General features: G+C 37.8%; 1 protein-coding gene across 1 annotated transcript in view; it reads left to right on the forward strand.

The window, feature by feature from the left end:
• Positions 1–21,078, forward strand: part of diaph3 (diaphanous-related formin 3) — a 414,251-nt gene that overhangs the window by 129,322 nt on the left and 263,851 nt on the right. The window contains exons 10-15 of the mRNA XM_073811820.1: positions 1,469–1,579; positions 4,000–4,118; positions 4,525–4,641; positions 13,174–13,292; positions 14,746–14,810; positions 15,457–15,561. Coding sequence (XP_073667921.1) covers positions 1,469–1,579; positions 4,000–4,118; positions 4,525–4,641; positions 13,174–13,292; positions 14,746–14,810; positions 15,457–15,561 — 636 coding nt within the window. The remainder of the gene's footprint in view (positions 1–1,468; positions 1,580–3,999; positions 4,119–4,524; positions 4,642–13,173; positions 13,293–14,745; positions 14,811–15,456; positions 15,562–21,078) is intronic.

A 21,078-nucleotide genomic window follows, 5' to 3' on the forward strand; every position in this document is an offset into this window, starting at 1 on the left:
CTTGCAGTGCATTTGCGTGTGGTCACAAAAACTTAACATTTGTACATGCATTTAAGCACCACAGTTTAAAAACAAGTGATTTTAAGCCATTCAAACACAAACAACAGTGCTAAATGCGTCCGCTGTTTCTGTGTCAGAGGAGCACGCAAGCCGCGCATGCGTTTCTCATTGAGCTTGTGTTGTGAATATTTTTGCCTCTTTATTGGTCTAACACATATGCCTCAAAAATCCCGTCTTTGCAAATATCCTCATTTAAACACGACCATTTAGGTCTTAGGAGAAAGTAAACAGCACAAACATTGCACATAAAATAGCACATCAGCGCTGTTTTTAGTAAATGTAATGTTTTTAGTAAATTATTAGTAAATGCTAAAATAAATACATTTACAATTAATAAATAATTAATAAAAGATTAATTAAAGGTGGGGATATTCATGTTTTCTTTTTACATTGTGAGTTATTTAGCTGTTTAGCCTTAATCTAAAATGCCCTGCAAACTACAGCGACCTATATATGCCACAGGAGACTTTAATATGGAATTTATGGCAAAAAAAATTCCCCTTAAAATGCCATTGGCCTCGCCTACATAAAGTGTTAGGTAAAGGAATATGACTTGGCCTGAAAAACATTTCAGTCAGAAGAATTTTTTTCACTTTAATCCATGTCTATTCTTTTTTGTATGTTATATGTGTCAAAATCTGTATAATTAATAGAAAGGTCGCTGATCAACACTTGCAATGGTTTTAAAAAATATTCTGAAGGTAGTAAAAAAGGTATTAAAAAGTAGTAAATTTATCTTAAGGATTGCTGTATATACCCTGATTTCATCTTCTTGGTGTACAAATGTAAAGAACATGCATGAACACACTGAGCCATGTAAACAATTCACTGTCTTGTCAATACATTTCAGTCTCCTGAATAGCCGGGGTATTTTAGCTGTGCACTTGCCCACACGCACGCATGATTTAGAGGGACTCAAAGACAGCGATCAATAATTGATGATCTGTGTTCGCTTGAATGCTAGGTTTTGACTGAGGTGATGATATCGTTTATATTGGCTAAGATCTCTCTGAGAACCATAAACCATAGTTCTGCTCTTCAACAGGTCCATAGTCTGGTCCCATACTGTATGCAAACAAGTTATCCTATGCTTAAACATGGCTGTTATTGTGGCTTCACATACATTTAATTTCAATAAGTTCAATTATGTCAGGTAGTGTCCCAAATAAAAAGTTTGGCCGTCTACCCTAATTGTTTAAATTAAAATGTTGTTTTAAAATAATTTAAAATAAAGTTTAGCATTTCACAGTGCTGACACATTTTAAAAAGTGGCATACCTTCTACCAATAAGCAGTCAGTTATGAACATGGTTACATACTGTATGCTATCTATGTTATTCAAACATACCCTCAGACCTGTATATACACACACAACGTTTCATAAGCTTAATGTTATCTTTTCTTTCTAGGTGGCCTGCATGCAGCTCATCAATGCCCTCGTAACATCTCCTGATGAGTTGGACTTGAGGCTTCACATCCGAAATGAATTTATGCGCTGCGGCCTGCGAGAGATCCTGCCGGTAAGCGGCTCGACCGCTGCCTGTGTATTAATATTTAAATGAGTTGTCCACTTGAGTGAAATATTGTAAAATGGCTCTGCGAATAATTTATGAGGCCTGAAGGAGAGGTCGCTTGGTTGAATCAATACCTGAAGCCAGGATTGGATTGGACTTTCTTCTTTGCATTCTCTCTCTTTTTCTCTCTCTTTCTCTCTCTCTCTCTCTCTCTCTCTCTCTCTCTCTTTTTCTCTCTCTTTCTCTCTCTCTCCCTCCTTTTGGCATTCTGTATGTGGTTATGTTCTATCAACAAAGTTACTGAAAACTGCCTAAACAAAACAGGCAAAGTGTGTGAAATGAAAGCCAGAGAATGTGTGAGTGAGATAGATTAATGCCTTAGCCATGTCTTATTTATTATTCAAAACAGAAGCTGCTTCCTTTCTCAGGAGTGCAGTGAGATGGAAACATCTACACAAATAAAAGCAAAACATTATTTTTTTAATGCTCTTTCTTTACATTGTCTTTTAAAAGGTTTGTATGTATGTTTTTTGTCCCTAAAATCCACTTGTTATATTAGTAAAGGTTTTTGGCCTAAAAAACTTAGTTTTAAAGGACTTTTTTCATTTCTTTTCGCTTGCCCTAAGAATTGTCTGCTGTTTTTGCTAGTGTACCTGGGAATTTTTTTATATGTATATTATCTACAATATTTTATAATTGGCTAACTTCTTTGCATGTTAAATAAGCAATAAATTAGTGTTGATGTGTAAATATGGGTGGGGTATGTTAAAATGCTCACAGTTTTAACATCGATATTATGTGAATTTGTGACCCTGGACCTCAAAACCAGTCATAAGTGGCATTGGTATGTTTGTAGCAATAGCCAACAACACATTGTACAGGTCAAAATTATCGTTAGGATATTATGTAAAGATCATGTTTCTTGAAGATATGTTGTAAATTTCCTACTGTACATATATATAAAAAATGTTTATAATTAGTAATGTGTGATGCTAAGGACTTTTTTTAAAGTCAATTTTCTCAATATTTAGATTTTTTTGCACCCTCAGATTGCAGATTTTTTAATAGTTTTATCTCGGCCAAATATTGTCATATCCCAACATCAACGAAAGCTTATTTATCCAGTTTAAATAAAAAAAAATTACCCTTATGACTGGGGTGTCACGATTCTCCAAATCCTCTAGTCGGTTACATTTTCGATTCTAAGGTCTTGATTCGATTCTCAATTTTTACTTCCTTTTTTTTTGAAAGAACAGTTTGCTATGCTGTTTTTAGACTAGACTTGTATGAAATATAATATCTGACCTTGAACCCATGTTAGTCGTGCTGCCAGTGTAAAAACGAAACTTCCTGTCAGATGAACATCTGTCAGTACTTTGCACCTTAAAAACGCGCTTTTATTATCGCCAGACGAGATTGTGAGACTATACCCCAATAAGTTATGTTTAAATGCTGTTTTCATAACTCTTAAGCAACTGAAATAAGTTGTTGTGAAACTTAAACAGATCTCAGTTCAGAAAAACGACCGGCACAGACTCCGCTCTGCTGTGCACGCATTGTGACTTAATTTTGTATGATTTCGATTTAAAATCGAAATTGTGACACCCTTACTTATGACCCTTATTTTGTGGTCCAGAGCCACATTTCTAAACAGCCATTTTTTTTCTTTTTTTGCTTAAAAATGGCCTACACTCTAAAAAGGCCTGGGTTATTGTTGACCCATAATGGGTAAATATTGGACCAAACGCATTGCTGGGTTAAAATTGACCCAATGCTGGGTTGTTATACACTGTAAAAAAAATCTGTAGAAATTACAATGTTATTGCAGCTGGGTTGCCGGTAATTTACCATAGATTTAAATTTATGTTATTTACTGGCAAGAGTTTGTTCAAAGTTAAATAATTTTTAAATATTAACAAGTCTTTATCTGTACAGAATAAAACTATACAATAACAGCCTCATGCAAAGCATTCTGGGAAACAGAAATCATCATCAACCTTTTTCTGTTTTTTGCTTCAGATTTTGTTTCCCAGAATGTTTTGCTTGATGCTGTTTTTTAGTTTTACTCTGTAAAGACAAAGACTTGGAAATGTTTAATGTACATTTAACTTTGAACAAAATGTTGCCAGTAAATAACATAAATTTAAATCTACGGTAAATTACCGGCAACCCAGCTGCAATTTCTACGGATTTTTTTTACAGTGTACCCCATTATTGAATAACAACAACCCAACAGTGCATGTGATTTGTCCAATATTTACCCATTATGGGTCAAAAATAACCCAGAGATTTTTAGAGTGTAGAATAGCCGGGGATTGGGTTTTAAGCAAGCATTTGAAGTATGTGTACATTAAACAATTGTTTTAAAAGTGTTTGAAATGACTTTTAATACGTTGTATGCTTTATTTCCTCCTCTCTCTTGCTAGAACTTAAACACGGTCAGAAATGATGCTTTGGATATCCAGCTCAAGGTCTTTGAGGAGCATAAGGAGGAGGACATGATTGAGTTCTCCCATCGCCTGGAGGACATCAGAAGTGAACTGGAATATCCTTCTTACATTGAGACACAGACATGTATCATATTTCATATTCTGTCCACACCTAAACGCTCCTTAGAAAACTCCCCCTGCTCAGTGTCCTCCTCCCCTTTAGACTCCCACTCATTCTTTGATCTTTAGAGGGCCTTTGAATCTATTATAATATTTTGATTATACATAGCCCAGCTTGACTATAATAATATCCTTGTCGAAAATGCACTAGCTGAATTGATGTTCTTGTCTTAAATCTGATTTTATCCATCAGTGATCCTGATTTATTGTTGGTGTTTAATCATGTGTCTACAAGACTATTCATGAGATCAGTATATGTGTAAAAACTGCATTTGCACATTTTGTTTTATACATTCATTTTTCTGGTGGCAATGCTCAAGTGCTCCTTAACACGTTGTGTACTGATATCGGGGATGTATTCAATGTTTTATTCTCCTCTGTGAAGGACACAAATGCAGAGAGTCATTTCCTTTCTATACTGCAACATCTGCTGCTGGTCAGGAACGATTATTTCACACGGTGAGGCTCTTTTTTTAATAGACTGACTGTCATTAGAAGATCACAGATAAGAAAGAAGGATTTACACTACCAGTCAAAAATGTATACACAATGAACTATACACGCATTTTTCATAATCTCATAAAAATAGCCTTTGCTTTTAAGGTTTGTGGTTAAATACATATAGGGGCGGCTTTCCGGACAGGGATTAGACTACTAGACTAAAATAAATGTAAGAGCTGTCCAAACTGAAAACAACTTATCTTAAAATACATCTTTGTTTTGCCTCAAAATGCACACAAGTAATGTTTTTTAGTAAGTCATGTTTGTTAAAACTAGTTATATATTCTAATTAAATTTAGGAATAGTCCTGGCTTATGCTAATCCATGTCTGGGAAACCACCCCATAATTAGTTTTGAAGATAAATGTAAGTTGTGTCATCACATGTGTATTACTTGTATAATAAAGGTGGGGCGCATGATCTCTGAAAGCCAATGTTGACATTTAAAATCACTTAAATAAACTTGCCCCTAATAGAATCTGAACCTTCTTTTGATAGACCCGCCCCACACATACGCAACCCAGGCAACGATGTCGGTTAGTACGGCCATTCCCAAACTGTGGTCCGCGGACCACTAGTGGTCCGTGAGGGTACTGCAGGTGGTCCGTGAAAAGGCAAAATAAGAATATGTATATTTTAATATACAAACTCGTTCATATTTTGGGCGAACGTGTACTGCTGCCTAATAAACGTTACTGTGAACTCATTCATTCTGGTGCCTGTGAACGGCACGCTCTCTCAGTTTAACGTCGTTCAATAGGGTGCCAGATTTGTATATTCTTCCAGGCGAAAACCCGACTAAAACACACTGTAAACAGGCCTTAATGTGTAGCGGAAAAAACACCCAATCTGGCAACACCGCCACCAGTCAGTGTTCACCAGTCACGCTGCATGCGTCATCACAACAACACAGACGGAACTCAAATAGTTTAACATTAAATAACATCATATTTGTCCTAAGTCGTTAACGATTAACATAGGCTGCTAACGCATATTCCGGATCTTGAAATAGACTTTGACTAAGCTCACGCTATTTAACGTGCACGTGTGGTGTGCAATACCTGCGTGTCATACACGCAATGCCTCGCAGCGCTTCTCGCCCGGGGTGCGACCCCCACCCAACTAGCCTTTCAAGGTATGTGTAAGCAAATACAAAAATTAAAAGACAGTCAATGCTAATGTAAACCCTGGTTGGATAAGGATTTAAAGTTGGACATGAAGATGAAATCTGATCTTAGCTTCAGTGTTAAAACTGATCAAATAATTGCTGTCTGTGGTTCTATATGGGCTATAATGGCAATCATTTAAAAACAATAATATGGGAAAAAGTAACTATAAATTAGTTCATTTTTGGAACTGTGACCTAGTTTAACATTTTCAAATATGAACTATGAACTGAACTAGTTCATTTTAAAATTTGTGAACTGTGAACTAAACTAGTTCATGTAGAAAGTGACCTTTCCCAACACTAAGAATATGTATATAAATAATTATGATATAAGGTTAAGAAACCTGTTGTACTGATGTGATGACCAGTTATAGTTTTAGTTTAGTGCTAGTAAGACTATTTAGATATGCAGATTAATTCAGGACTTTGTGTAGACATATTTTATAATAAGTATTATGAGGTGGTCCGCGAAAATTCTTGATTACAAATAGTGGTCCACACACACAAAAAGTTTGAAAACCCCTGGGTTAGTAGACACGCCCCTTACTACTGATTGGCTACAAGTGTGTTTTGGTACTCGGCCCGACTCCCTTTCCCAAAGTGTTTTTCAAAAATCATGCACCCCGCCTTTAATGTTATATTAATATTTATATAGATTGATTAGACCAGATAGTAAAGCAAAGGCAGCCAAAAGATATCTAGCATACATGCCAACTTCTTAAATACTTTTTAAAAACATCCCAAGTGGCATATCATGACATTGGTTGAGAACATGCCCAGTCTACATAGCAATCTATGGAAAGGGTGGCTACGTTTTAGTTTAGTAGCTAAAATGTAACACCATTTTAATTGGCCGTTCAACTTCTATTCTTCTATTAAGATGAAATGTATTTTTGATGGCTTTTCTCACTCAAACACAGAAAAAAGGTACAAAAGTTGTCTTCGGGATGGTCCTAATATGTAAAATTTTGGTACAGATATGAACCTTTAGGTACCAATATGTACCTTTAAGGTACGAATGTGTATATTTCAGGGACAAGTGTGCACCTTTAGGTACGAAAGTACCGCAACACTGACAAATTTTGAACCTTTTTGTACCTTTTTCTTATAAGTAATAATATTATGAAATGAGGGGGTGTGTCCAGGCGTTTTACTGGTAGCACGTGCACACCTTTCACAAACCTCTGAAAAGAGTGAATGCTTCTCAAAACTGTATTTGAGTCACGCTACATTCATATTGTATTTATATATTTTTCAAGCTTTGCGTAAAGATGGTTTCTTTTTTCCCTTCAAACCCAGTCTGTGGTTTTCATTCATTTCTGACTAATTAGTGGCAGTGATGTTACGGCATACATCTCCCAGTGTTAAGGTCTTGCTAATGACTCACTGTGTTGTTTGTCAGAGAACAGCTTTTCAAGCTCTTTAGCCGATGAGCTGTATTGTGTTAGAAATAACAGCTTTGACAGAAGAAAGAGGTGCAAAAAGAAAGCGGCGTAAAGATAGAGAGACCATCTGTTGAGTGTCTCGTACCACAGAAAGCACCTGGTAGAGAAGAACCCGATCTGTTTAGAGTGAGCGGCTGACGTGAACATCAAAGTCAGTTCATGTTCAAACAGTGAGCTGGTTCCTACCTCTGTATCATATTCAACTGATCGGCGCCATTGATCGGCTAAGTAGAGGCTGTTTTAATGGAGGACTGGTCTCCACCTCTTACGGTTTGACTAAGCCAAACATGTTGAACAAGCTATAGAATCAGCGTGTACGAAAACCATGTGCGAGAAACAGATACGAGCGCAGAACACTATCTATGTGCGGAAAAGCATCTTCACGACGGCGCAGAATACACATCTGCTCAGAGGGCACGAACACAGTCGAGTGAGCAAAGGCTGGGATGAGCGCTCGCTCGACTCTGTAATGCGGCTTTCACATAGGACGTGGTGTGCGCTGCGCTATGAAACCCATTCATTTCAATGGCTTGCGCCGTTTTTGTTGCGTCGAGCAAAGCGCAGCGGAGCGCAGCTTGCGCTCACGCCGCGGTCAAAGTTCAAAATAGTTTTACTTTTGCACTGCGCTCTGTGACGATTACCCGCGCGGCCAATAGAAATGGGGCATCCAAACAAGCAAAATGGACGAAAAGCTTATACTCGGAATTCCCAGAGCTTTATAATACAAGTTTATACTCCTACACTCTAAAAAAATCATAGAAGAACCGTTTTTGGTGCCATATAGCACCGGTGAAGCACCTGTGTAGAACCACATAGTGCCATGTAGAACCATATTTGGTGCTATAGTGGTGCCATATGGCCCCCATATGGTTCTACACAGGTGCTTCACCGGTGCTATATGGCACTAAAAATGGTTCTTCTATGATTACGAGCAAAGAACCACTTTTGGTGCTATTTAGCACCGTTTGTTTTTAGAGTGTACAGAGACATCGGAAGGAAAGCTGTGTCATGGAAACACGTAGCAATTCAAGTTGGCATGTCAGGTGTGTTTTAATTCAAGTAGCTTGTTGTAGTTAGGCAGCTTAAAGTTACGTGAAATGGAGATGGGCAACATCAGTCTCTGTATTCCTCATTGACTATTTAACGCAAATATAAACACTGTAGTAATTTATTGAAAAGCCCGCCTACTTCGGTCTGGTCATCAGAGCACAAATTGCTTCCCTGCGCTAAACATAGCGACGAGCGCAGCGCACACCGCATCCTATGTGAAAGACGCATAAGCGCTCACAGCCGCACAACATGCGCTTGCTCGATCAAGATGACTTTTGGACTATGGGGGCTGGACAATGACGGGTGTCCTCGCACCTGTGATTGGTTGTTTGATTTAATCAAATCATCTTTTTAACATTTATAAAATTTGTGTTTAATCTGTAAAGACTAACTTGTTGGACCAAACGTGTGAGTGTTATAAACTTTTGTTAATCACAGAGCTATATTTTGCAAAAAATGACTTTTTTGCGAGAGAACCAGTGTCCCGCTTACTTCTGGGTATAAAAATCCATGCGGCAATATCATGGTCAGTTCCCATTAAAAGGTCCCAGTTCTCCCATTAAATCACCTGAACATTTTTCTCTAAACTTTGTCCATGCGCACTATTTATTCTACACCGGCCATCCACACACCCTGAAGCCCTCGAACCTTCCAATGACATTGTCAACAAAGAGAATGAACCCGCTTTCATCTTTCTCTCATCTCAGATACCCACATTACTGTTCCCTATATACTCACGCTCTCCCTCTCTTTCTCTCTTCCTCTTTTTTATCTATGGCGTCTGCTCAAAGAGTTTTCATGTCTTCAAGCTCACAGCTGGGGGTGTGTTAAACCTGGTCTTGATCAAAAGCAGACTCCTTATCTGTAGAATACAGGATATATTACTGTGTTTTAACCAATGCAGAAAGTCAGTGTCAACCCCCTTCATCCTCTTGTATGTTGACAAGCCGTGAGTATTGCTCTTTCAGCAAAGTGATGATGTGTGATTGTTTAGCTCGGTCTATAGTCATTATGGAAATGAGCTTGGGATTACTATTATTTCTTTGGCCAGGTTTTTCTTGTGGGGATGTCGGTATGTTTATGTGCTTGTAATACTGTAAGGACTCATTGTCAAATTTATGAATTATTAAAGATCCCCTATGATGTTGCTAAAAATAACGCTATTTTGTGTGTTTGGTGTATAATGTGGGTTTATGGTTCAAAAACACATTATTTTTCACATGCCGTACATATTGGTGCTCCTCTACACCCTGCCTTTCTGATATGCATCAATTTGTACAAATCTCATCATTCTGTAAAGCACTGTGTGCACCGATTGGCCAGCTATCCTGTGCATTGTGATTGGCTGGTTACCTCAAGCGTATGACAGAAATGTAAAGCTCTTTACCATTTTTGGAAGATCAGCTCCCAACAGGAGATGATATCGTCTTTACTAACTTATCAGTATGAGCCAGAATCTGATCCAGAAAATGCCGATGACCAGGCTAAACGATCAACTTTTATAGCACGGCTTAAAGCAACACTATGTAGTTTCCATGTAAAAATGACTTACAGCTCCTCATGTGGTTGAAAAGCGCAACAGTGCCTGGTACACTCTTCTGCAGGCAGGGGGAGGGGCGGGGCTGTTTTTCCTACCCTCCACCGCCACTTTCAGAGTGTGCTTGTAGCAGCTAGGAGGCTGCTCAGGTTGCAGCAACAGTACAATTTGTCCAGTTAAAAGTTGTTCTATCACTGAAATAATTTTAGGGACATTATTTAAAGGTAAAAAAACTACATAGTGTTGCTTTAAGCAGAACGTAATAGATTGGTAAGGATACTAAAACCAAAAACCATCTCTGCGTTTGTGATCGTAGAAATGAAAATTAAATGCTACTCTGCACTGCTCAAAACTCGTGTTTGAATAATGGTTTGAATGGTCAGTAGCAAAATCAACTTACAGGCTGTGAGTCAGAAGCGGGCGGATTTATGATAATACGCCTTATACAGCCTCCCGCCATGTTGATTCCAAAACGAGGCTGTGAGGGATGGACGTTCAGAGCGTGCGCTTTAAACGTATTGTTTTGTACGGGGATGCTGGTCATTTAGCCATCAAAACACAGAAAATACATCATTTCCACAGGACAAAGAACCTCAGAAATCTTGGATTGTTAAAATAAGAATGGACAAATGCCCTAATTTTGAAATAAGAGCAGCGCAATGTGTATAATCTGTTTTGCTCTTAGCCTGTTGGCTTGCCACTAATTTTTATGGCTCAAGCATTTTAAGCAACACTAATCTGCCCTACAAAGGCAAAAGATCTTTACTCGCTAGAGTGTAGAACTGAGAAAAATGACTTTAAAGTTTAGATTTTTTAGTGACTTTAGTTGTGAGTTATTTTCTTGCTTTTTATTTTCTCGAAAAAACAACACAATTGATTCAAGATACTTATCCACATGATAAAGGAGGTCTTGAATGTCCCAAAAATATCACTAATTAACTAATTTTCGACAAAAAACGAAGTTACGGCCTTTTGCCTTTGTAGGGCAGTAATATAGTCCTATAACTAAAGGGCTCGTTATAGTTGTGCGTAGGTCCTACGGCATAGCCGCGACGGGGTAGGTTCCGCGTCAGTTTTCATTTATACTTTTGTGTCGTCGTCCGCGTCAATGTGCAAACACGCGCAGACCGCTGGTAGGCAGTATCCACGCGTGTAACCACAGTAGCAACGCGAACGTCAAAGAAGAAGAAGCTTGGCAAGTTAACCCACAAACGAAAAAGAAACAGCAACTTGTTGTGTAAAATTTGAGAAGACTAGCAATGATGGAAGTAAATAAACAATGACTTTTAATGCAGTTTGAGTTAAATCACTCCTCAACTTGGCTCATCTTTGTTTTCACCATCACAGACAGAAATACCTATGACGCAGTTTTTTTACCTGACCGGAGGGGTTCTGGTGGAACAATCACAGCACTTGCTGTCTGCGTAGATCTGACGCGCTGTTAAAATTTTAGCGAAGTGCATGTCAGGCTACGGATAGCCTACGCCGTAGAACTTACGCACGACTATAAATCGGGCTTTAGTACATAACTCCAATTCATATGAGATTACAAAAACGCAAGGCATAAATACGTTAAAAACTTTTCTCCGAAAAAAGTTTTCTAAGCACATTGACCGGAATCAACAAAAGCAGGATTCATTTCTAACTAAATAACATTTGTAAGTTACACAACTTTGGGGTTCATATGGGGTTTTACATCTAACATTGCACAATGAACTATCATGTAAATAACTTGTTATTAAGTCAATCACAGGTTAAGTTAATGTTCATGTCTTGATAAAACATAACAAAGAACATACATGGGACATAGCTCGCGTTTTATATAAACTGGAAATATTTACTTAGTTATTGTCATTACTTATTGTATTATTGCACTATATTGGTGTTTTAAAAAAGTAAACATGCTTACAACATTAGAAATTAGCGATTAGCCATTAGGCTAATATCCAAAACGGATATTATGAACACAATGCGATAATCTCATCTCAAATTAGGTCATATGTCCCTTCTTATTTTAACAATCCATGATTTCTGACATTCTTTGTCCTGTGGAAATTTGTAAAATGATGTATTTTCTGTGTTTTGATGACTTCCCGGTACAAAAAAATAGGTTTAAAGCACATACTCTGGACGTCTATCCCGCACAGCCTAGTTTTGGAATCAACATGGCGGCAGGCTGAATAAGGCGTATGTGTGTTGAGTTCACGTCAACTTGTTGAGGACTTGTTCATTGTAGTCAAGGAAAAGAGATTTCAGTTGGAGACGATAACTCGCATCATTATACACTTTGGAATTTGTAACTTTGCTGATCATTAGCTTGAACTAACATGTGCAGTACACTTACCAACCAAAACAAATATAAAATCATGAAAAGGAAAATAGGGGCTCTTTAAACTTGAGTAAATTTTGAGTTTGATTTTGATTGCAAGTGACATTTAAAGATGTATCCTGTGGACCGTTTGTATTTTGTAGGAATAACCCGAGAGCGTAACCCAGACCCTCACCACATCTCTGATTCATTCTCATCATTTTCACTTAATAGTTTTGATAATTTCTCTGTTAAGGAAATAGCTTTATAATTTTTGTAGATCATTACCCATGTTGATTCAGTTTAAAGTCATTGTTACCTGGAGATTATAATGTTTTAATGTTCTTAAGTGGTTCATTTTTCCTGCCCTCTTTCACCCAAAAATATAATTTTTATCATCATTTTTTGGTTGTGTTCTCTCTCTCTCTCTCTCTCTCTGTGTGGCATTTGGTGAAGAGCTATCTAGATGGCCCCCATATTATGTTCTTTTATATGGTATAGTATATTATAGTGACCCTGAGAGAGAGAGAGTATACATATAAAAACAGAAGCTAAAGCTGACCAGTTGGATTTTAACAGCAACTCCAGGTGTGCCAATGAAATTGCTAAATGTGGCCTGAATGATGCTTTTAAATCTAGATGAGTTCACTCTACAATATCACAAAAATATCTTCAGTTTTCTCTTTTGTTATTTTTTCTCCATCCTTCTCCTTTTTTTATCTCGCTCATTCTGTTTTATGGCTGTCATGCAGCACCGCAGAGTTAAAGGACTCAGCGGTCATTTTCCTTGCATGAGTTAATAGCTTGTACAAGCCAGTTTTACTTCTGTCAGAGAATTCAGTTAATTTAACAACCCTTTTCTTATTCTGTGCCCAAATCCATAAAACCATATTCCTAAAAAGATAATACAATGCATTTATTTTGTTCATCCTATCTTTTGCTCTATTTTATACATATTAACTTGCTTGTTCTCTATCCTCTAGGCCTCAGTATTTTAAGATCATAGATGAGTGCGTCTCACAAATCGTTCTACATCGTAGTGGCACTGATCCTGATTTCGAATACCGGAAACGTCTGGATGTGGATTTCAGTCACTTATTAGGTGCGTGTGTGTTTGTTTTAATATACATTACTGACAGTAACACATTTATTAAATGGACACTCCACTTTTTTTGAAAATATGCTCATTTTCCAGCTCCCCTAGAGTTAAATATTTGATTCTTACCGTTTTGGAATCCATTCAGCTGATCTCTGTGTCTGGCGCTAAAACTTTTAGCATAGCTTAGCACAATCCATTGAATCTGATTAGACCATTAGCATCGCGCTAAGAAAACACAAAGAGTTTTGATATTTTTCCTATTTAAAACTTGACTCTTCTGTAGTTACATCGTGTACTTTAAAAGTAAAATTACGGAAATTTAAAAGTTGCGAATTTCTAGGCCGATATGGCTAGGAACTATACTCTCATTCTGGCGTAATAATCAAGGACTTTGCTGCTGTAACATGGCTGCAGCAGGCGTAGTGATTTTACACAGTGCTCGAAAATAGACCCCTGCTATTGAAAGTAACCAAGTGGACTATTTTCGAGCAGTGTGTAATATCACTACGCCTGCTGCAGCCATGTTACATAAGAAAAGTTCTTGATTATTACGCCAGAATGAGATTATAGTTCCTAGCCATATCTGCCTAGAAATGTGCAACTTTTACCGTAATTGTCCGTCGGTCTTAGTACACGATGTAACCACAGAAGAGTCAGGTTTTAAATAAGAAAAATATTGAAACTCTTTGGTTCTTTTTTAGCGCGATGCTAATGTTCTTATCAGACTCAATGGATTATGCTTAGCTATGCTAAAACTGCTATCTCCAGACCCCGAGATCAGCTGAATGGATTCCAAAATGGTTAAAAATCAAATCTTTAGGGGAGGTGGAAAATAAGCTTATTTTTAAAAAAAGTGGAATGTCTTTTTAAACCACCACGCAATGTAAGGTTTGAGCCACCCACAGCTTCCCTAAATAAACAGTATTGGTGATTACCAAAATCACTTTTATGTTTTTTAATGGTTAATTCATCAGTATGTGTTAGCTCTTTAGTCAGAGCACTATTTTAATGCTAAAATATAATTGTTGTTATCCATAAATTTTTGAATTTATTGTTTTATAAGAAAGCAAATATAAATAAATACTAAATCACTTTGTTTTATTCTGATGCTCAATTACAGTTATTTACTTGTTGTCTTTAATAGAAGGGTAAGTTTTAATGGTTGAATGTTACGCTTGATTAATTTCTGTCCTCTGAGAGAAGTTTAATGTGCCGACTCAAATCTGATTATAAAAACACAAATTCAATTTAACATTCCTCACTCCTGTTCAAAAATGGTCAAACGCTGAGAACTTTCTCTGAAAAGGAAGGAGTCCGGGTTAAAGCACTTGAAGATGCTGGATGGTCTTCAAAACAAATAGACAAGAGGTCTAATAAATTTATGAAGCACTGTACACGCTAAATGATTTGCCTGTGCCAAACTGGAATGTTTAATCTGTCAATCATCTGTCCACAGAGTTGTGCGTGGATAAAGCCAGGGCAGAAGAATTTGAGCAGAGGGCTTCTGAACTAGCCCAGAAGGCAAGTGTCCTTTATCCTCCGTCCCTGCCTTGTTTTCCATTTCTGTCTTTTCACTTTAGATTTGCTAATGAAGAATGCAGCCTTTGATGGCCATTCTCAACCACACCATTTAGCTTTCTTTAATTAATGTGAGATTACTGGAAATCGTTCAAAGAGCCATTTGTAATTAACAGTATTCTGAGATTAAAAAGGCGCCTGTATTGATTGTTCAAAGCGCTCTTTTATAATTGTGGGCAGCAATGTACGTGGTAGAGGGCACCCAATCTATACATGCCAAACCACAGCTCTTTAACTTTTCTTCTTTGAAGACAGGCTAGTTAATTTGAAAACAAGCATAACCACTTTGAAATGTTTGCGTCTATTTATCCATCTACCCATCCACATATTCACCTACCCATCTCCATTCATTCCACTTTTTCTCCTTTAATGTAGTTATTTTTCTTTCATTTCTTATTTTTCTTAAAAATTAATCAGTTTGAATAATTCAATTTGCTATGTTTTGTATTTGTTTCAATCGTGTGTGATTTCATTGCTCTAAGAGGAACACTTTTAAGTGGTGTTTGTGAATCAGTTCAAGTTGTTATTCAAGCTTTACTCTGTGTTTTATGTGCCTTATCTTTGTTGGTGATATTATTTGGCCCTCCAGTTTGACGAGGAGTTCCTGGGCAGACAGGAAGCTCAGGCTCAACTGTTAAAGAGAGAAGAAAAGATCAATGAACTGGAGGCTGAACTTCAGGCCTATAGAAACCAGGTATCTATGATTTCCTCTCTTTTTGTTTGCCCACTTATGTCACTGTTTTGATGGCATAACAGTAGGGCTGCATGACGATTAATCGCGATTAATCATTTGCAGAATAAATGTTTTTGTTTACATCATATATGTTTGTGTACTGTGTATAATAATTATATATATATTATATATATGCACACGCACCCACATACACACACGCACACGCACGCACACACACACACACACACACACACACACACACACACACACACACACACACACACACACACACACACACACACACACACACACACACACACACACACATTCTGGTTTCCATGTTTTGTGGGGACATTCCATAGACGTAATGCATTTTATACTGTACAAACTGTATATTCTATTCCCCTTACCTACCCCATTCCCTAACCCCAACCATCACAGAAACCTTTCTGATACTTCACATTTTCAAGAAACATCATTCTGTTTGATTTATAAGCTTGTTTCCTCATGGGGACATCAAAATGTCCCCACAAGGTCACAAAAACACTGGTATTCCTATCTTTGTGGGGACAATTGGTCCCCACAACGTGATAATTACCAGGTACACACACACACACACGCACGCATGTATATATTTAAGTAATGTTTACATGTGAATATACATTTGTATATTTATATTTTATATAAGTACTTAATATATAAATATATTTTTTCCTGAAGTTTTTTGCAAACAATTAATCACGATTAATCGTTATGCAGCCCTACAAAACAGTACTTACGGTACTTTCACATGCTTCTCATTTACTTTGTATGGGTATTGTCATGCGTTGCCGAACTGAATTGTGGATCTGTCGGCATCGCGTCACTGCAATTGCTCGCGGCAGAAGTTGAACATTTCTCAACTTTTTAAGCGTCAACGCATGCGTAAGCTGATCAAGACGAGTTATCTCGTCAATCTGCAATACCACCAGGTGGCGCTCTTCCGCAACTTATAAAACCCGGAAGTATTGCCCCAGGGCAAACAGCTGTATGTCCGTGTATGTTTTATAGATCGCTCTGCATCGGATCGCTATCAAAAGTCCTTCACAAAAATTGAATTATCTCAGCTTTTTGCTCAAAATTTGGTGTTTTTGATGAAACCTATACATATTTGAGAGGTGATAAAAAACTGAACACATGAAGGTAGGAAGAAACAGATTTTGTAGTTTGAAAGCAGAGGGTCTGTTCTTTTATTTCATATATTGTATGTTTATATATTTAAAAACGTGGATTTTTTCTGGAAGGCATTAAACTTTGGTGAAAATCATGAAAAATGCTGGCGGTGAAAGAGTTAAGTGTTAGCGCTTACGGCCCGTGTGAATGTCCCATAAGAGAGTTAATGTCGTCTTCACCTTTCTGTTTTATTTTTCAATTCTCTCTTTATTTTGGGAAAATTTAATTTTGTTTCTTTCTGATATGTTTTTGTTTTGGCAGCAGTTGGTTTATGTGCACACAAGGAATGCAAGCACATCTGTCCTATCTATTCTTTAGCTGTATTTTTAAGTAATAAGGGATTTTGTTATACATCCCCAGGTATACTATGCTAATGATAAACAGAAGTGTCCCCTAACCTCACATTTATGCTAAACTTAAAAGAGATTGCTTGTGTGCCAAGAAAGTTTGAATGGCTAGTTGATGATGGATTCATGGATCATTCCTGCAGTACATTTACAAAGATTTTACTGATTTGATTTTGGAGCTGGCATCAAGCTTGTTTACAGCTTCAGCTCTTTTCTTTGATAGAGGTTGGCATTGAGCTGTCCTCATGTTAGATCTAGTTCACCCTGAACAGCTGCTATAAAAACAACATACTGCCCCAAATCCCTGAACTTAGATGCTCCATATCTCACTAGTACATTGCAGTCTAGATTTTCATCGCTCTTGAGTTTATATACAGTGCAAGAAAAATAAAATATACAAATATCTATATGTAATTACACTAGATAACCAAATATTAAACCATTTGGCATCATACCAGAGCCTTCTGTCATATAACCAGCTGTTTCAATGTGAGTTTTTTTGTGGATATACCCTGTGTAAGGAGTTCAAAGTGTTAAGCAACACATAGCAGTTGTTTTTAGTGTAGTTTTTAATTTTTTTGCTCCCTCACTGCCCCTTTGTTTTACCGAGCTGCGTGGATCTCCAAACCTCTCACAATGACATGACAAATAGGGCATCAACTGAACAGTTTGTTTGATCAATTGCTTTTTGGCTCACCGGGTCACCGTCGATAGAGCGGATCAATTCTTAAATAATGGTGGCCGGTGAGCGAAGTGAAAGTTTGGAGAGCAGGCAGTTAAGCTGATCCATCTCTTTGGGGTACGATCGTTTGCAGCAGTGCAAAGCGTAATCACCCAGTCAATTCTCCACATACACAGGACCGTCAGTCATGGCGACTCTTAGCTTGTGAATTATCTGCCGGCCAGCATGCACGCAGTTTGAATTAGAGCATCTAGTTCAATAAATCCATTTATTGCAGCTGTAACATGGGGTTCAGTAGCTTGCTCTATGCCAAAATAGCAATGGCTACTTTCTTATTTAACTTGTTTGCTTATTTGTCTTTATAGATATTTTTCATAACCATTTAGAAAACAGAAAGTTTCAATTCCTTTTGATTGTACCTACATTTTAAACCAGGGAATTATTATTATTAAATATCTACGGATACTACAGTTTATAGGATGCCATGCTTCACCTACGGTCTCTTTTTCTGTTTGCATATAAGGACAGGAGTTGGTAACTGTGTTCACATTATGGGCCCTATTTTAACGATCTAAGCGCATTGTCTAAAGCGCACAGCGCAACGTCTAAATGGGTGTGTCCGAACCCACTTTTGCTAATTTAACAACGGGAAAAATGGTTTGTGTGCTGGTCCTTCTTTTTTAATGAGTAATGGGAGTATTTTGGGCGTAACGTGCAAAAAACCAATGAGAGTCTCAGCTCTCATCCCCTTTAAAAGCCAGTTGCGCTGGCGCTATGTTTAATCCCTATTTAGATGACAGACTTTTTAAACTGAAAAACTAAGGGGAGGACGAAGATCCCCAGTTTAAGATTAATGTTAAATAATTGTGTTGTTTTTCCCTTGCATTGAAATTGTTATTTTTTTAGTCTTTTTTATGTTTTCTTTTAGTCATGGAAGTAAAAAAGCAGGCTTTTAATTGCTTTAAATGTATGGCTATCCAATATCATCAAAAAATTATTTACAAGTATGGTTTGTACTGTAAAAATACTTTATTTGTAACAAACATTAGATAAAGAATTTACAAACGGCTCTCTGCACGTTTCAGCACTTGGACAGCGTCAGTTTTTTTTAAGCATTACTTAAAAATGTTTCTCATCTCACCATATCCACATCCGTGAGGTAGCATTTAAAAAAAACATTTAAAAACAGATGCATTTGTTTAAAGCAAAGCATTTATTTACTTACCAGGCTGCAGGTGAAGCAGCTTTACGCCTTCTAAGTCTCATAATTAGTCCTCATTTATGTCCAAGAGACTCAATAATAATCTTTTACATTCAATCCTTTAATCTTTCATATTTAAAAGCGTTTTTGTGCTGCTGCGATTCATGTATGTGATAAGCAAACCCACGTTGTCGTCCCGTTTATAGGCACATATTACTAATGCGCTCTTTAAATAACAAAAAACATATTGCGGCATTGACTTTAGACTTTAGACCAGGTTTTTGTTGGTCAATGGCGTAGTCTAGTTTTAGTTGCTTCAAAATAGCAACGCGCCAACAATGCGCCTGAACACACCTCTTTTTCAGATCAGAACGCCCATGGGCGCAAAAGGGGGCGCAAATGCATTTGCTATTTAAACAACGTGGCGCTTAACGTGAAAATGATAATTGCGCAGGGTGGAAACTAGCAAAAGACACTTGCGTCGCATTGCATCTGGTGTAAGATAGAGCCCTAAGTGTCATTTAATTTTTCTCATTAAATTTTTTTCTAAATTTAAATAAAGTTTGGTTAGATATCAGAGTTTTAGTCCCCTTTTTGGATTTTCGTCCTCCAGTACAGCTACATTGAAAAAACTGCAATTAAGAAAGCTTAGTCTTCTTAGTTTTAGGCTGGCCACACACATAAAGAATTTAAGTCTGATTTGCACCCTCTGCGATCCAAAGGGGGTGTGACCAGATTAGTGTTTTATCGAGCCGGTTTTATCCAAAACATCTTTGGTGTGTTGTGTAATCGCGTTGGAGCCTTCCCGATCCCATAACTCTTGATCAGGCTGCCTCTGAAATGACAGCTGAATTAGCCAATGGGAGCGTGCCAGGTCTCGCAGATCTCGCATCACTTTAAAAGGGGGGGAGTTCAATGGTATTTCATGCATTCTGACTTATTAACACAGTTTAAGAGTTTGCATGCTAAACATAGGCAAAGTGTCAAAAAAGCAGTTGGACGTGTTACAGAGTATTTCTGTGCTGAATGCACTCCACCAGGTTTCGTACAAGTTTCTAAAAGTTTTTTTTCGAATACAGGTTCATCCGACGTAGCAGGTGTAAGCCATACGTATAGTTTATTTTATGGGCACTTTCCCCGGAAAACCACGTCCACACGTCAATCAGCGGGAGAGAGAGAACACCAAGTCACAAGCATCACCTTGCACGACAACTTTGTTTTTTAACAAGACTCAACAATGGCACGATAGAAAAGTGTGTTTTAGATGTAAGGAGAAGAAATCCAGCATTATGGAAACAATGGATATAGTTTGTTTGTTCATCTGAGGTAGCAGAGTTTTGCGTATGAGTTTGTTTAACGCTGAATTTCCTTGAAAAGTCTCAACCGGGTCATGAGTTGCATGTGTTAAGTAAGACTTCTGTGTTATGTTGGAAATCAGCACGTAAGTGCATATTATATAAACGACAGGAACATGTAGTGAATCATAAGTTATCCAGTGTGTTGCTTGGCTCGTGACTCGCTCCTCCCGCAGCTCGTAACTACTCGTTCAGAATTCTTTTGTACGTTATCGGAAAGAATCACTAGAGCTGATCTGTCTTTTTATAAATCTCGCGGCCTGGTCAAATCATCCAGTGGAAATCAGCACGTAAGTGCATATTATATAAACGACAGGAACATGTAGTGAATCATAAGTTATCCAGTGTGTTGCTTGGCTCGTGACTCGCTCCTACCACAGCTCGTAACTACTCGTTCAGAATTTTTTTGTACGTTATCGGAAAGAATCACTAGAGCTGATCTGTCTTTTTATAAATCTCGCGGTCTGGTCAAATCATCCAGTGTGTGCTTTCTAAAGATTATGTTGTTAAAAATCGTTTGACACTGTCCCTCCCTTAACCTCCCAGATAGCAAGAGTCGGCGGACCACCGGCGGTGCTCTGGAGGCAGTAAGCGTCATAAGGGCGTAATCGCAAACAGGTCTGACGGTGGACCGCCGGCGACAGTCGCTTTTGCATAAATTAAGCAGTCGGCGGCGGCAAATTGCAAGAAAGGGGAGTGACGTATTCGGCGGCAAACGTTTTATCCCCGCCAGCGGGACGC

This window comes from Paramisgurnus dabryanus, chromosome 14, assembly GCF_030506205.2.
Source record: "Paramisgurnus dabryanus chromosome 14, PD_genome_1.1, whole genome shotgun sequence".
Classification (NCBI taxonomy): domain Eukaryota; kingdom Metazoa; phylum Chordata; class Actinopteri; order Cypriniformes; family Cobitidae; genus Paramisgurnus; species Paramisgurnus dabryanus.